The sequence below is a fragment of the Pelobates fuscus genome, chromosome 9 (genome assembly GCF_036172605.1).
Source record: "Pelobates fuscus isolate aPelFus1 chromosome 9, aPelFus1.pri, whole genome shotgun sequence".
NCBI lineage: Eukaryota > Metazoa > Chordata > Amphibia > Anura > Pelobatidae > Pelobates > Pelobates fuscus.
Genome location: NC_086325.1, coordinates 3,309,314 through 3,326,739, shown reverse-complemented (window position 1 = coordinate 3,326,739; position 17,426 = coordinate 3,309,314). Strand labels below are relative to the sequence as shown.

General features: G+C 40.7%; 1 protein-coding gene across 2 annotated transcripts; it reads right to left on the bottom strand.

Annotated features, from left to right (window-relative positions):
* Positions 1-6,442: 6,442 nt before the first annotated feature.
* On the bottom strand, positions 6,443-17,018 carry LOC134572191 (uncharacterized). 2 transcript variants are annotated; one of them, XM_063431003.1, is made up of 8 exons: positions 16,896-17,018; positions 14,232-14,285; positions 13,757-13,825; positions 13,088-13,636; positions 12,644-12,985; positions 10,641-10,700; positions 8,614-8,970; positions 6,443-6,973 (listed from the first exon to the last, which is right to left on the bottom strand). In XM_063431003.1, exons 1-8 carry the CDS (start codon positions 16,954-16,956, stop codon positions 6,930-6,932), a joined length of 1,536 nt encoding a protein of 511 aa, XP_063287073.1. In that variant the 5' UTR covers positions 16,957-17,018; the 3' UTR covers positions 6,443-6,929. The 2 variants fall into 2 exon arrangements, with proteins under 2 accessions (XP_063287073.1, XP_063287071.1); XM_063431001.1 differs by having other exon boundaries at positions 12,644-13,636.
* Positions 17,019-17,426: the final 408 nt, after the last annotated feature.

The window sequence follows — 17,426 nt, the reverse complement described above, 5'->3', positions numbered from 1 at the left end:
CCTAAATGATTTCACGCCTGACATCCCACTGTTTACTGGCAGTCCTGGAATCCAGTTGGACGTCACCAACTACAGTGCACTGGATTTCATGCAGCTATTCTTGGGGGATGATATTTTAGGGGAAATGGTCACCCAGACCAACCTTTATGCTGTGCAGTACCTGACACTTAATGATCAGAGTCTCATCGCCAGGCAAGGGAGTTGGTACCCGACAAGTGTGCCAGAATTAAACAATTTTTGGGCACTAACAATGCTAATGGGCATTATTAAAAAAAAAAAAACAGCATCAGGATGTACTGGTCCAAAAATCCTGTATGCAGCACCCCTATTTACTCCCGGACCATGAACAGGTCCAGATATGAAGCAATGCTTCGCTTTTTACACCTCAGCGACAATTCGAAGTGCCCCCCAAGAGATAATCCTCAATACGATCAGCTCTATAAGCTTCGCCCCCTTATTTCCCACTTCAACAGACAGTTTGGCTCATTGTACACCCCACAAAAAAATATTTGTGTAGACGAGTCTCTTATGAAATATAAGGGCAGACTGGGGTTTAAACAATATATCCCGGCCAAAAGATCCCGGTATGGGATAAAGTTGTATAAACTTTGTGAAAGTGCCAGTGGGTATATTTACACCTTCCGTGTTTACGAAGGTAAAGACAGCAGCCACTTGGATCCCCCATGTTGCCCGGATTTCAGTGGGACGAGTGGAAAAATTGTATGGGATCTAATTAACCCATTGCTAAATAAGGGGTATCATTTATTTATAGACAATTACTATAATAGCATCCCTCTTCTTAGGATGCTTTATTGCTTCGAAACTGTGGCCTGCGGCACTAGCCGAAAGACACGTGTCGCTTTCCCAAAAGCCCTGGCACAAAAAAAGCTCAAGAGGGGGGAAACGGCTGCTCTCTGCCAGGACGAACTGCTGGCTCTCAAATTCAAAGATAAGAAGGAGGTGTTCATGCTAACATCCATGCATACGGAGCACACTCGAAGAGTCGCAGTTCGTGGCAGACAAGAAATTAGACGGGTGCCAGTCTGCATTAGGCAGTACAACAAGCACATGGGGGAGTTGACCTGTCCGACCAACTGCTGCAGCCCTATTTAATACTGAGGAAGACCAGGGCATGGTACAAAAAGCTTGGCATTTACCTTATGCAAATGGCGAATCACAATGCCTTTATTCTGTACAAAAAGGCAAATGCTGACCTTAAATCCACATTTCTGGATTTCCAGTTTCAGCTTATTTCTGGGCTGCTCACTGAGTGCCACAGTGGGGAACCATCAGCTGGGCCTAGCAGCAGAATGGTTGTGACAGGTCACTTCTGTTTCCGGATACCACCAACCCCCAAAAAGAAGACACCCCAGGAAAGGTGCAGGTTGTGCTATCAGAGGGGCGTAAGGACGGAAACCAGCTTTTACTGCCCTGATTGCCCCTCTCAGCCCGGCCTTTGCATTGTCAACTGTTTTAAAGAGTTTCACACCCAGGGAGAATAAGTTGCACATTGTATAATATATTTTTTTTTTTTTTTTGTTATTATTTAGTTCTTCCATTTTAAAGTTGCTTTAGTAGCCAAGGAGGCTACTAAAATTCTTACCTCTGACTGATTATTTTTATTTTTCTAATTTTAGTTAGTTAATTAGGGTGCGTGGTAATTCATAGGAAGTTGGGGAGTTTATTGTTACGCTAGGGGTGAAAAGATTGTTAAAAAAATAGATTTTTTTTTTTTATAACATTATGTTAAAGTTCTTGTGTAAAAAGTAAAAAATGCTTAGGAAGTTATGAATTCTATCAGCAGACAGGCAGTGCCCCAGAGTTTGATGCAGGTTAATACGGTGATTAATATCTTCTTTAAAAAAATAGTAGGCCTTTGTGGGGTGGTGTGAATTATCAGTCTACTAAGAGGCTCTGAATTTTGATGCTGGGTCCATGTGCAATTTTAAAGTTTGAAAAAAACTGATATGGCTTAATCTCCAATGTGCCCCTTCAACTTCCCCATATCCCTGAAAAAGGTACACATGGGGGTATTGTTGTACTAAGATGACATAGCTGAGCAACATAATAGGTGTTATACTGCCGTAGCACATAAGGATTGCAAAATATACAGTAACATCTCCAAGTGTGTGTCAAAAAGGCAGAAAAAATGCTAATTGCAACTAGACTTGGTACAAACTAACAAAGAAATTATCCTACACTAAGGTTTAGAATATACCTTTTGAAATACCCTGGAGTGTCTACTTTTACAAATGGTAGGCCTTTGTGGGGGGTTTTCGAACCGTCAAACTGCTATAGTGGCCCAAATTGAAACATAGGCCCATCAAATCCGTCTCTCAAAATTCTACTGTAAATACTGAAATGGACAGGTCTCCTATATGGCGCTGTACCTTCACGAAATAGTGCCAAAGATATACAATGGGGGTGTCATTTTACTCAGAAGACTTAGCTGAGCATAATATTGGGGCTTTAATCATGGTGGCACATGTCAAATATACACAATGCCTAGCAAAAATGTAATGTGGATGTAAAAAATGCCCAAAATAATTTTTTACCACAAACTTTGACATACATTGGTGAAAAAATGGGGGCATGTTAAGGCACAATATGCACCATATGAGATACCCTGGAGTGTCTACTTTTACAAATGGTAGGCCTTTGTGGGTTTTTTCCAACAGTCAAACTGCTATAATACCCCAAATTGAAACATAGGCCCATCAAATCCGTCTCTCAGAATTCTGCTGTAAATACCGAAAAGGACAGGTCTCCTATATGGCGCTATAGCTTCACGAAATAGTGCCAAAGACATACACTAGGGGTATCGTTGTACTCAGCAAATGTAGCTGAACAAAAAATTAGGTTTTGTACAGGAATAGCACACACTAACTTTACGAAATACACATGAGAAGTTGTTTGTTATAATTTTGCGTGTCAAAAAACAAAAAAAAACAAAAATTTTGTCCAATATTTAGCAGGGATTAGCGGTGAAATGGCTACGTTAAAAGTGTCAAAATAATGTTAGTTAAATAGTCTGTGATGTCTGCTTCATATAAATATATACTTTTGTGTGGCAATTTTGTTTTCTTTTATGGCTATTAGGCTTACAAGACAAACATACCAAATTCTAAAATCACTCCACATTAAAAGTTTATTTTACTCCTTGTGCTTTGTGACCTGTAACTACCAAAAAAAACTTAAAATCCCAGACACATTATATATTCTGTAAATCAGAACAACTAAATGAATTTATTTTTAATTACTTTCCTTAACCTGCACTAATTAGGCACACATTACTATTGCAAAAACTGAAGAAAAAAAACAATATTTTTACATTTTTGGGCATTTTTTTATAATAAATAAGCATTTATATATGTATATGTTACATCAATTTAAAGCTCTTTTTGTCCTTTAAAAAACGGTATATAATATGTGTCGGTGCAATAAAATAGTAAAATGCTTTTGAAGCTGTGTCCTTAAGGGGTGAATTATGGTCATAATACCAATTTATTTTAGTGTCCGCAACTTTAGAATATCTGTACAGTATGCAGAGTAATGTTTACATGTATTGCATTGTCAAACTATATGTAAGAACGTGTTCTGCCACATATACCAAACCTCTTTTTTCTTTCTTTTTCTGTAGCTTAATGTGATGTATCCATATTAAGATAAGCTGAGATCTATAACTGTAGTGAATCATGGTCACTAATAGTTACTATGTGCCATCAAACTATAAGATGTTTAAGTATATCAGACCTTAATGTTACGATTTTAAGACATGCATGATACCACAATGTCAGTAACGATTCCTTATAGAAGAATCAAGAAAACACATAAATTTTTTTGAAACGCTATATTACTGTGTCAAATGCTGTTTGCTGTTTTATGTAAGATGCCTCATTGTATGTTGTTTCATTTTTATTTTTCCACGAACATATGTGACTAATTGGTAATTTGGTAGATGTGTATATAAGAACTCCCTCATGCCGTACAAGTCATTCAGTCTCTGATGAAGTAGGGCTACATCCCTATGAAACGCGTTAGACAGACAATCGTAGGATCGGATGTAACACAATTATTGCCAGCCAGGATCGAGTTGCAAGCATCACCGTCCATTTTGGATTCCGGACCTGTCACAACTATCATCCCGTGAGAGCAGCGCTTACCCCTCGGAGTGAGGTCCAGAGTGGAACGCACTGTGACAAGCACGCCGTCCTCACCGGCAGTCGGGATACAGAAGACTAACTTACCAACACCATCCTCATCCATCCCGGTCTGGGCTCAAGGCTTCCTTGCAATCTTCATTTCCTATACACTGGTTACTATACTGTGCTTTCTTTTTGATCCTCATTTTTATATTTTATGAATAAACTGGTTAAACTTTATTTCCAGTTGTTGCTCTCACTTGTTAGTGATGTAGCGATATTTTCATATATTGCTCTGTAGCAACCAGTTCCATGTACTGATATGCTTTATTTTCATATGGCCATTATTTGATCTTTTATTCTTATTAAAGTATATCATTTGGTATTGGTACCATTTACACTGTGTTGCGTCCACAATCCGGGTTAGGGAAACCTGCACCATATATATTCATTTTATTTCATCTGGATACTGAAAGGAACATTATAGTCACCTAAATTACTTTAGCTAAATGAAGCCGTTTTAGTGTATAGATCATTCCCCTGCAATTTCACTGCTCAATTCACTGTCATTTAGGAGTTAAATCACTTTGTTTCTGTTTATGCAGCCCTAGCCACACCTCCCCGGCTATGATTGACAGAGCCTGCATGAAAAAAAAAAACCTGGTTTCACTTTCAAACAGATGTAATTTACCTTAAATAATTGTATCTCAATCTCTAAATTGAACTTTAATCACATACAGGAGGCTCTTGCAGAGCCTAGCAAGCAATTAACATAGCAGGGGATAAGAAAATCTTAATTAAACAGAACTTGCAATAAAGAAAGCCTAAACAGGGCTCTCTTTACAGGAAGTGTTTATGGAAGGCTGTGCAAGGCACATGCAGGGAGGTGTGACTAGGGTTCATAAACAAAGGGATTTAACTCCTAAATGGCAGAGGATTGAGCAGTGAGGCTGCAGGGGCATGTTCTATACACCAAAACTGCTTCATTAAGCTAAAGTTGTTCAGGTGACTATAGTGTCCCTTGAAGTGTTTTACATTTTTAATAATTTTCAGTTTTTACACTATTTATTATCTATCCTATTTACTAACTAGCTCCTGGATACTCTACACCATATTATATAGCGTATTTCACGTTTATTTTTCTGCTTTACAAGTTTCATTGACAACATGAGTGATAATTGTATTGAGTACCCAGGCAGAATTGGAGTTAGAAACATAGAAACATCGAATGTGACGGCAGATCAGAACCATTCGGCCCATCTAGTCTGCCCAATTTTCTAAATACTTTCATTAGTCCCTGGCATTATCTTATAGTTAGGATAGCCTTATGCCTATCCCACGCATGCTTAAACTCCTTTACTGTGTTAACCTCTACCACTTCAGCTGGAAGGCTATTCCAGGCATCCACTACCCTCTCATTAAAGTAATACTTCCTGATATTATTTTTAAACCTTTGTCCCTCTAATTTAAGCATTCACAATGACGTAGGACAGTTTTTACCTGAAGAATACTTTTTTTGTTGTTCTTAACGTTCGTGCTCTGATTTTCCTTTTTACTTGACCCAGCGAATGTGCCACCCAATTGGCAACGTTTAAATGCCACACCTTTTAGTGTATGAAATCTGTTGTGATTTCTGTGACCCTGAAAATCTCTGCCCGCCCCCCCCCCTCCCCCCGAGAATGCTCACTGGCTTCACCAGAACCCACCCTGACCTTGAAAGACGTTCGGAATCTGCATATTTACAGTGAGACTTTGACCTGAGACTGCAGGAATCTGCCCATTCAAACTGAGGATCAGTTTATTCATCTAAATATCTGCTCAATAATCTAGAATCCTGGGTAATATGTTCTTTAACCTTAAGAATTTCCTCTCTGAAAATGGAGCTAAATCCATATTCTAAGGCCATTTTTCATTAATGCATAACCATAAACATTATTGTGAATGATGTCTATCAATATTATGGTTCTACGTGAAATATCTGTTAAAGTCTTGTGTTGGTTGGTTATGGACTTTTCTTTCATTGTGGTTGAAAATCCGAACAGTCAACATTGTTACTTTGAAAGAGCTGGTGTCTAAATGGGACAAAATCTAGCAAACGTATGGAAAATATTGGGAGTAAACTGACCGAGGCACATGATATTTTCATTCACTGAAGCGATGATGTCAGGGAAGGAGCAGCAATGAATTAAAGGATTTTGATGTCCTACCTTATAAGCGAAGTCTTTAAATGTGTCATCAATCTGTTGTATATTTTAAACTGTTAAAGGAAATGCTAACACTCTACCGAACAACACCATCCGTTTAAATTTTTATTGTTTATCTCTCAACAAAAGGTTTGAACATCAGGCTTTACATACTTTTTGCAAAAATACAAATACAAAAACAAACTATATAACACATGATGCTCTCTTAGGAGCTAATTAAGGGGGGGGGGGTCAAACGAAAGGTCAGGGGTCAGCAGTGTTTGCAATCCTGCAGCTGAGGACAAAGTGCAGACTGGTGCAGAGAGCGCGGCGCACGGCTAATTAAATGGACTTCATTCTCTCCAGCCAGGAAATGGCTGAAACAGGGAGATTTGATACAAAAATAAATATATACAATTTATTCTGTGTGTACTTGTTTGTGTACAAAAGTTGGTTGAATATAGACGCAGTTATACATGCCAAAAGAAAAAAATATTAACATGGCAAATGTCGACCTAACCAGCAAAAAACCTGGTTTTCAGACACGTTAAGCCCCAGACTGAGGAAAATACTGTAACACATGGATGGAGGTTCTCGAGTCATTCTAGCGCCCAGAATTTGGAAATTTCATCCCTGAGTGTGAAGATCCTGTAAATACAAGATGACGTGTTACACAATGTGTCCAAGTGCACACCCATGGGCAGGTCTCAGTGGCTCCAGTATTAATACAGAGATACATCTTAACACTATCTATCCAAGGAGACCACCAGTAACGATCTGTCTCTGCCTGCTACATGAGGAGGACTTACCGTGTATCTCTCCCCCAGTGCTCAATTGACTGCAGGATGGTATATCACATGGGATTTAGAGTTCTGTTGTTTTCGTTAATTTTTTCTTTTTTTTTTTTTAACCATGGTAAAACATAGAAACATAGAATGTGACGGCAGATAAGAACCATTCGGCCCATCTAGTCTGCCCAGTTTTCTAAATACTTTCATTAGTCCCTGGCCTTATCTTATAGTTAGGATAGCCTTATGTCTATCACACGCATGCTCAAACTCCTTTACTGTGTTAACCTCTACCTCTCTCAGTAAAGTAATACTTCCTGATATTATTTTTAAACCTTTGCCCCTCTAATTTAAGACTATGTCCTCTTGTTGTGGTAGTTTTTCTTCTTTTAACCCCTTAAGGACACATGACATGTCTGACATGTCATTTTCCCCTTTTATTCCAGAAGTTTGGTCCTTAAGGGGTTAAATATAGTCTCTTCCTTTACTCTGTTGATTCCCTATACATGTCAAAGGATCACTATAGTGTCAGGAAAACAAACCCGTTTTCCTGACACTATGTCCTCCTTGGGGGACCCTCACCCTCAAGGTCCCCCTACCGTGGCTAAAGGGGTTAAAACCCCTTCCGCAGCTTACCTTAATACAGCGCCGGACTCCCTCGGCGCTGGTGACCTTTCCTCCCCCGCCAAGGTCAGCTCCTGGGTGGAGCAGAATGCGCGTGCGCGGCAAGAGCCACGCACGCATTCTAACAGTCCATAAGAAAGCATTTCTCAATGCTTTCCTATGGACGTTCTGCACACTGGATGCAAATTTTGCATTCAACATCCCAGAAGCGCCTCTAGCGGCTGTCAGGAGACAGCCACTAGAGGTTGGATTAACCCTGCTATGTAAACATAGCAGTTTCTCTGAAACCGCTATGTTTACATGTGAAGGGGTAAAACCTGAGGGAGCTGGCACCCAGACCACTTCATTGAGCTGAAGTGGTCTGGGTGACTATAGTGTCCCTTTAAGATCCTTTAACCTTTCCTTATAAGTTTTAGCCTGCAATCCATGAACCAGTTTAGTAGCCCTAAGGTGTTACTTTGTTGGAGGTTATGTTTGTTAAGCTATTAAAAATAATGTATATAATAGAGAAATATATACATAGCACTGCGACACATTCATTGAACATGATTCAAAGTGAGCAGAAAACTACATTGCAAAATGTGGGCTATAAAAACCAAGCTGTGAGCCTTTTCTGATCGGCTTTTTTCTGCCAATTATGCAATGCGGTTTTCATTGCACTACAATGTAAAGTTTAGTGAATAAAGTCCTGTCTGATCAGACCAGCTAAGTAAACATTGAAATATTAAATCGGTTGTGACATTTTATGATCCATACCGTGTATTTTGTTCTGTGCTGATGAAATCATGCATGGGCGTTGGATCCCATATTACCTGGTTACTACATTAATCCTAATCTCCATGGATACTAAAGTTGACGTATTCAGTTGATACTCACCAGAAGACCCTCCAGTTCCACCAGAAGACCAGGTTCCTCCCGAAGACCCTCCAGTTCCACCAGAAGACCAGGATCCTCCCGAAGACCCTCCAGTTCCACCAGAAGACCAGGATCCTCCAGAAGAACCTCCTCCTACACTTCCACCTCCACCAGTAGCAACTGAACCACCTCTCACAGGTTGGTTGATGGCTGCTCCAAAGATGACCGAATTTACAGAAGAACCACCACCTGATACAACATGTGAACTTCCTCCGGAATTTAAGCCTAGACTTTGAGATTGGGAAATCTGGGAAATTCCACCTCCAGTGCCACCTCCACCTGGTCTGCTTGGGTTAGAATTGGTTGCTCCAAAAATCACTGAGTAAAAACAATGTAAAATGAGAGATGTGGAACGACGCAGTTCTACAGACATTAATCCATGTAATGCAATATTTATAAAGGACCTCATGATAAAAATATGTGCATGTTTTAAAGCGTAACATTAGCATTGTTAAAAATGTATTTGTGTCCGAATTGAATTCCTTTTAATCCACACTCGAGCAAATCGATCTACCTGCGATCAACTGTGGAGGTTTCTACAGACCAGGATCGATTCATTCATTCAGGTTTGGTTTACAAGGAATTTGATTCACATGAACTGCAACAAATACATTTTTGCACAAATCTAGTAAACATCGACTCGACAAACATCATAATATTGAAGAGGGCTTAAAAAGTCTGTATGTTCAAATAAAATGTGTAACTTTGAACAAATCGCCTGCATTCCAGCAGGGACGTCAGAAAAACCCAGCATTAACAGTCAGGGTCAAATATTACCAAATTATCATATGATGTGATCAACTCTAGACTAAGCTGCTTGTTCAGGGTAAGAATTGGCCCATTAACTGCAATAATCTGCCTGTCCAAAGAACAATTCCTTAGGTTTATCCCAATAATCATACTGTTTATCCTGAGAATCCACTTGTTTATTCTAAGACTCTGTCTGTTTGCTATTTCACAAGGAGAAACCTTAACAAACCTGCCAATTCACCGTCACAATATGCTCAGTTACCATGAGAACCGGTCGGTTCACACTGAGAATCTGCCTATTCACCCTGGAATCCTGAGAATCTGCCAATTCACCCTGGAATCCTGACAATCTGCCAATTCACCCTGGAATCCTGACAATCTGCCTGTTTACCCTGGAATCCTGACAATCTGCCAATTCACCCTGGAATCCTGACAATCTGCCTGTTTACCCTGGAATCCTGAGAATCTGCCATTTCACCCTGAAATCCTGAGACTCTGCCTGCCTATTCTCCCTCAAATCCTGAGAATCTGCCAATTCGCCCTGGAATCCTGAGAATCTGCCAATTCACCCTGGAATCCTGACAATCTGCCAATTCACCCTGGAATCCTGACAATCTGCTAATTCACCCTGGAATCCTGACAATCTGCCTGTTTACCCTGGAATCCTGACAATCTGCCAATTCACCCTGGAATCCTGACAATCTGCCTGTTTACCCTGGAATCCTGACAATCTGCCAATTCACCCTGGAATCCTGACAATCTGCCTGTTTACCCTGGAATCCTGAGAATCTGCCATTTCACCCTGAAATCCTGAGACTCTGCCTGCCTATTCTCCCTCAAATCCTGAGAATCTGCCAATTCACCCTGAAATCCTGAGAATCTGCCAATTCACCCTGGAATCCTGACAATCTGCCTGTTTACCCTGGAATCCTGAGAATCTGCCATTTCACCCGGAAATCCTGAGAATCTGCCTGCCTATTTTCCCTCAAATCCTGAGAATCTGCCAATTCACCCTGAAATCCTGAGAATCTGCCAATTCACCCTGGAATCCTGACAATCTGCCAATTCACCCTGGAATCCTGACAATCTGCCTGTTAACCCTGGAATCCTGTGAATCTGCCGATTCACCTTGCCAATCTTCCCATTTGCTTTATACATGTGAATATGGACGTGTTTCCTTATATGTAAGTCATGTCCAGATGTGAGTGTTTAGCGATTACCCAGAATGCCTTGCTTACCTGACATGGCATCTTTACTGCATCCTTTGGAGACTGGCACGTCCGCCGGATTAATCCCTCCTATAATAATTAGGGTTACATTAATACATACATGGAGATGGTGTGTGAATCTGTGAGAACACGTATGCTAACCCAGGCTGTGCAATCTAAGCCTTGAGCTGTTACATTATTCTGAATCATGGTGAATGCAGTCCAACGTCATCTGGACACCCCTGGGTTAAACCATAGATTATGCAAAGGGTACAAAACGTAGATTCCACAATAGATATTACTCTCAAAGTCACAACCGCTTGTCTTAACTTGAGCAACATTTACTTAAAGGGACACTATAGTCACCACAACAACTACAGCTCAGTGTACAATCACTGCCCTCAGGCATTCTCATATAAACATTATCTTTTTAGAGAAAAGGCAGTGTTTACATTGCCCCCAGGGACACCTCCAAGTGGCCACTCCTCAGATGGACCACTGTAGGTGCTTCCTGGCTCAGTGCTGCACAGTAGGCAGCACTGCCATTCAGCGTCTCTACGCTCTGCATGGGGACGCTGAATTTTCCTCATAGAGATGCATTGATTTAATGCATATCTATGAGGAGGTGCTGATTGGCCCCGCCCCTTGTCGATTTTAGCCAATCCAGTGCTTTCCCCATGGGAAAGCGTTGCAATGGCTGAAAATCAACAATTCTGATTATATAACCAAGGGGGCGGGGCCAGTGCCGGTAGACCCTGGAAATAAGGTGAGTTGTATTACGTTTTAAATGGGGCAAGAGGGGACAAGCCACCTTAATGGTGGGTTTAGCAGTATAGGGTCAGGAATACATGGTTGTGTTCCTTTAAAGACATATATTTATTTAGACAACCTTTCCTGAACTCCGTAACCGATGGCCAACTTTCAGTTGAAGAGATGTAGCCTAAAGCAAACTACCGAGCTGAATGATAATATAATAATAATATAATAATAATAATAATATAATAATAATAATTACTAGCTAGACTTTGGGTTCGTCCAAATTGATTCATCTAAAAAACTTTCAGGCAAGTTGGGATTTGTCCATGGGGTGTTTGGGTGAATCTCGTCTATGCGAATGTTTCTGGAAAATGGTGCAAAGTTGTGCCAATCAGTGGGTATATATTTTGCAGTAAACTTATTTTCATGCCATATTGTTTATAAATATAGAAATGTGAAGAAGGAGCCAACAGAGGGAAAAACAGGAGGTAGCAAATATATCAATTTATATAATGTATTAATATAGAATGCTCCTCTATGTTTTACATTACGGCATCACAGTAGGCCTCATTCACCAATACCTGCAATGCCAAGCTGATGAACTGACATCTCCGTTCCAAAATATTGTGATTATAGCGACACTATAGTCACCAGAATTACTACAGCTGAATGTCTATAGCGTGTGCCTGCAGGCATTGTCATGCAAACACTGTCTTTTCTGAGACAGCTCTGGTGACAGTCACTCAGACGGCCATTAGAGGTGCTTCCTCCCAGTGTGCCGCATTGACGATCAGCGTCTCCACACTATGTATGGAGGTACTGAACATTTCCCATAGAGATCCATTGATTGAAAAATCTCTATGAGGAGATGCTGATTGGCACAACGCAGTGTTTTGCCGCGTATGAGCTATAGAGCTCCCAATGCTTTCCTATAGGAAAACATTGCATTGGCTGAGATCATCAAGTGTGATGATCTCATCCATGGAGGCGGGGCCAGCTGTGGCAGAGAAAATGTAAGTAAAATCATCTTTTAATTGCGATCTAAGGGGGGGAAGGGGACCTGAATAGTTTTTGTTTGACACTATAGTGTTCCTTTATTTATGTACTTATTACATTTTGCACCTTCGATAAATTTGCACTACCATTTACTGTGCATTTTATGTTTCCCTTAATGATAGGAGAACAATTTAAAAAACATTTCTAGCATTATTATTTTGTGCACATTTTTTGCTTTTATTAAATAAAATAATTTACGATGTAGATAAAATTCAAAATACCTGGTAATATAAGTGAAGGACCACCACCTCCTCCTCCAATATTCCATGCTCCTGGGCCGCTTACCCATCCTCCAGTTCCACCTCCAGCTCCCCCCGCAAATGCTCCACCTCCTCCAGCCCCACCTCCTCCACCGCCCCATGCTCCTTGTCCTCCTCCTGTTCCACCAGAACTCCCCCAGGCTCCTCCACCACCTGTTCCTCCAGAAAATGAGCCGGCACCTCCTCCTTCACGAATCCGATTGTCATTTCCAGCCCCAAATATTATAGAGCTTGCTCCTCCACCACCACCACCACCACCAAATCCTCCTTGTCCTCCTCCTGCTCCACCAGCCCAGGATCCTCCTCCTCCTGCCCCCTGTATTACAGAGCTTTGCTGAAAAGAGCTTCCTCCTCCACCACTAACAAATCCTCCTTGTCCTCCTCCACCAGCAAATCCTCCTTGACCTCCACCTGTTCCTCCAGAAAATGAACCTCCTCCTGTTCCTCCAGAGAATGAACCTCCACCTCCTTGTATTATGATATTGCTTCCTGTGCCTTGTATTGTCCCAGAGCTTTGTTGGAAAGAACTTCCTCCTCCTCCTACACCTCCCATCCCTCCTTGTCCTCCACTAGACCACACTCCTCCTCCACCTGTTCCTCCAGAGAATGAACCTCCACCCCCTCCTACACGTATAGGGACATTGCTTCCTGCCCCTTGTATAACAGAGCTTTGGTGAGATGATCCTCCACCTCCAACTGATCCAGAAGAAGAACCCATCCAGTTGGAACTACCTCCACCACCACCACCACCTCCTCCTCCTCCTCCAATAGCTCCAACAATAACTGATCCAGAACTGCCTCGAATAACTGTGTTAGAAGAACTGCCCGAGATGACAGAGGAATGAGAGCTACTTCCCCCACCAGCTGATCCGAGGGCCATTCCAGAAGAAGATAAACTGCTCATGGAGCCTTGGGACCCATCCATGAACTGTAAGATAGTTTCTCCAGAAGGACCTGTAATGAACAGGGCAAACAATGGAAATGACAATGAGTCCATTCCTCTCCCTACTAGGTGACACAATGTCATAGAATAGTGAGTAATGATGAGCAACATGCTCAGAAATGGACACTTACTTGTAGAAACACCAGAAATCTGGAAGTAGCCTTGGGATCCATCACATATAGGAAAAGTCCCCAAAACATCTGAAAAAAAGAGCAAACAAATCAACAACTACCTTATTATATGACATATATATATATTTCCCCCTGGATACAGTTATATATTGTAGATTACAAAAACCCTAGTTGAAATTGCTCTGGCAAATTTCCTTTCCTGTACAATGCATTGTCAACTCAAAAAGGTCAGAAAATGGAATATAAATGCGTATATTTTTCCTAATTTAGTAAAGTGCCGGGCCCTCCAAGGGGCATTTTACAAGGGTGAGTATGTAAAATTTACAGAACAGGAAATTCATTAGCTGAACATGCTGAGCTGTCAGGGTCAGACATTGCCACTAGGTCCCTTGGTACCTCTTTGATCAATAATTCTATAAATTATCATTCTATAAATTCATTAATAAATCATTCTTATTTAAGTTGTCTCACTCACCTGAGGGTCCTATTAATTTTACTTTGGGGTCTCTGCAAACCTTAAACTGATCATCTGTAAGTAGAAAAAGGATTTTAATTAATAGAATTTGTGCGCATGATGTTATGTGTTAGCGCTGTAAATAAACTTAAAGCAAACAATAGAGTGTTACAGAATGGTAACAAAATAACGTGGTCATTTATATGACTTAGAACTAGGTATGTGCACGGGCAAAACATTTGGTTCGGAAAATTGGGCAAGTAAAAAAATGTATCTGCTTCGGCAATTCAGACCGATAGCACCTTGTAACTGCTAAATGGCATTCGGTTCAGACATTCGGCATTTGGACATTCATTTCAGGCATTCGGCAGTTCTGAACTGCTAAATGGCATTCGGTTCAGAAATTTGGCATCGTTCACATGGCATTCGGGCAAGTGGCATTCGGGAATTCATTTCTGGCATTCTGCAGTTCTGCATGTCATTCGTTTCAGGCATTCTGCAGTCTGGAATGTCATTCGTTTTGAAAAATAAACATGTGTGTGCTTTTTTCTTAAAGAGCAATGTTTTACATTGCATAGTGGACCACAGCAGCACCCAGACCACTTAATCTTAAAGAAGTGGTCTGGGTTTAGTTCATAATGTTAGTTTAGTTTATATACAATTTACAAAATGGATGATATTTTCACTGCACAGATTGTGCAGCCAATCAGGGAGCACTACCAGCATGCAACACTTCTGCACACTATATAATCCCACCCATGTGACACCATCTTTGTGGAGAGTTTAGGAGCAGAGAGTGAGCAGAGGGAGAGCAGAGACAAAGCAATTTGTGTGTGAATAAGCGAGTGAGAGTGTGTGAGAGAGGGGAGAATGTGAGGAGGATTCATTAAGATTTATTTTGTTTTATTAAATTTATCAAATGGCAGAAAACTAAAAAACTAAAAATTAATCAGTGCAGCAGAGAGGCACCATGGCAATCAGACTACCTGGCTTACACAGCCACACACTTAATAACCCACTCCCTCCCCTTAAAAAAGAAACAAAATACAGAAGAAGAAAAAGGCAAAGCTATCTCTGTCTCTTTCTCTCTCTCTCTCTCTCTATATATATATTTTTTTATCTCTCTCTCTATCTCTATCTCGATCTCTCTCTATATATATATTTATTTCTCTCTCTCTCTCTCTATATATATATATATATAAATATATATATATTTATCTCTATCTCTCACTCTCTCTCTCTATCTCTCTCTCTGACTCTCCCACTCTCGAACACACACTGAAAAGCAATGTGGCTCCCCAAGTAAAATACAATAAATGTAATGTAATTTATCTCTCTCAGTCTCTTGTGCTATCACAACTAGTCTGGTCACATGAATGCAAGCCAACACCCTGTCAGCCTGATTTATATACTATCCCACCTCAATGACTCTGTGTGCCTTCATTGGCCAAGTGTCAGTAACAAAATCACCAATATTGTAAAGCGCTTCAGAATCTGTTGGCGCTATACAAATGGCAATAATAATAATAATAATTGGCTGTCCTCTAACATAAATCACAAAAATGTGCTCATTTCATTGGACAGGGAATAGTGAAACCGGATTGGGCAAGCACTCATTACATTGCACAAAAGGAATTAGCTTATTGGTCAAGATTCCTGTCATCATTCACGTAATTTTCCCTCCCTCTCTCTTGTTTTGCCACTTTACAGAAATCCAAATCACTTCGGCACTTTGGAACCCAGGCACTTCGGACATTCGTAAGCATCCGAATGTCTGAATGGCATGAAATTCGTACAAATGTACATTTGGAACGAAACGAAGTGCACATGCCTAATTAGAACACAGGATAAGCTATAAAAACACACAGAAACACGCAATCAGAATGTTAATTACGGTATTCTAGTTGTGACTAGACAAATGCGGTTCAGGTGGCACAAACAAATCAAATTCCTTGTAATCTACGCCCAAATAACTGTCCGACTCCACTGGGAAATCCTGTATGAATCGGTTTGTTTACTCGTAGAGTAAAACAAATCTGATTTGTTCTCACCTCCTGAAATGCATTTGTGCACAAGTTTAATTGTGACACATTATTCTCATTACAAATAGCTGTATTCCTGTGGGATGCTTAAACATTCTAAGTATTATTAACTATCTGATACTGAGTATTATTAACTGTCAGAGAGCAATACTTGGATTAACTCTGTCTATCTGTCTATCTCTCTGCCTGTCTGTATCTATCTATCTATCTCTCTGCCTGTCTGTCTGTCTGTCTATCTATCTATCTATCTCTCTGCCTGTCTGTCTGTCTGTCTGTCTATCTATCTATCTAGCTTTCTTTCTGTCTGTCTGTCTATCTATCTATCTTTCTGTATGTCTATCTATCTATCTATCTATCTATCTATCTGTCTGTCTGTCTGTCTATCTATCTATCTGTCTGTCTGTCTGTCTGTCTATCTAACTCTCGGTCTGTCTGTCTATCTATCTATCTATCTATCTCTCTGTCTGTCAATCCATCCATCCATCCATCCATCCGTGTCTCTGTCTTACTCCATTGAGTGCCCCTCATCCTTACTCAGTTAGACTTCCTTCCTTCCGAGTGAATGATCCTGCTTTCAGTCAGCACAATAACAGATAATCTCGCTTTCTCTCCCATTCACCAGCAGTTAATAAAGTTCACTTACTGCATAGACCGAGGCCAACAGCTAGGGTCAGCAGGATCCCAGGATGACTTATCCCACTCATCCTCCCTGGAGTGTCCTTGCTCACCCTCAGGCTTATAGGGTCCAAAGTGCAGACATGGGAAGGTTTATATAAGGCCCATTTAGTGGGAGGAACCTCACTGTCTGCAGCTTTGGCTTGTAACTCAGAGTGAGCCTGACAAAGCATGTCTCATTGGGGTGTGAGAGGCTCATCCAGAGCTGACACCCATGGGTGTGATTGTTTATAGGTATGATTTTACATGTATCCCAAAACCTGCTGGGTGGGGGACCTGGTGACTCAGAGAGCAGCGTTAATAAGCCTTGCGAGCAGAACTGGAGTTCGTTAAAGATGTCACTTTGCTTCCACTCTCTGCTCGTCTCGTTCTCTGAGAAGGACTTTAATATAACAAGAATATGGCTGAGTCAGGTAAAAGCAGCGATTTTGGATTCAACAAGTCTTGAACACAAAACCGAACAGAGTTTCAATAATTATTTGTACCTGTGCCAATTTAT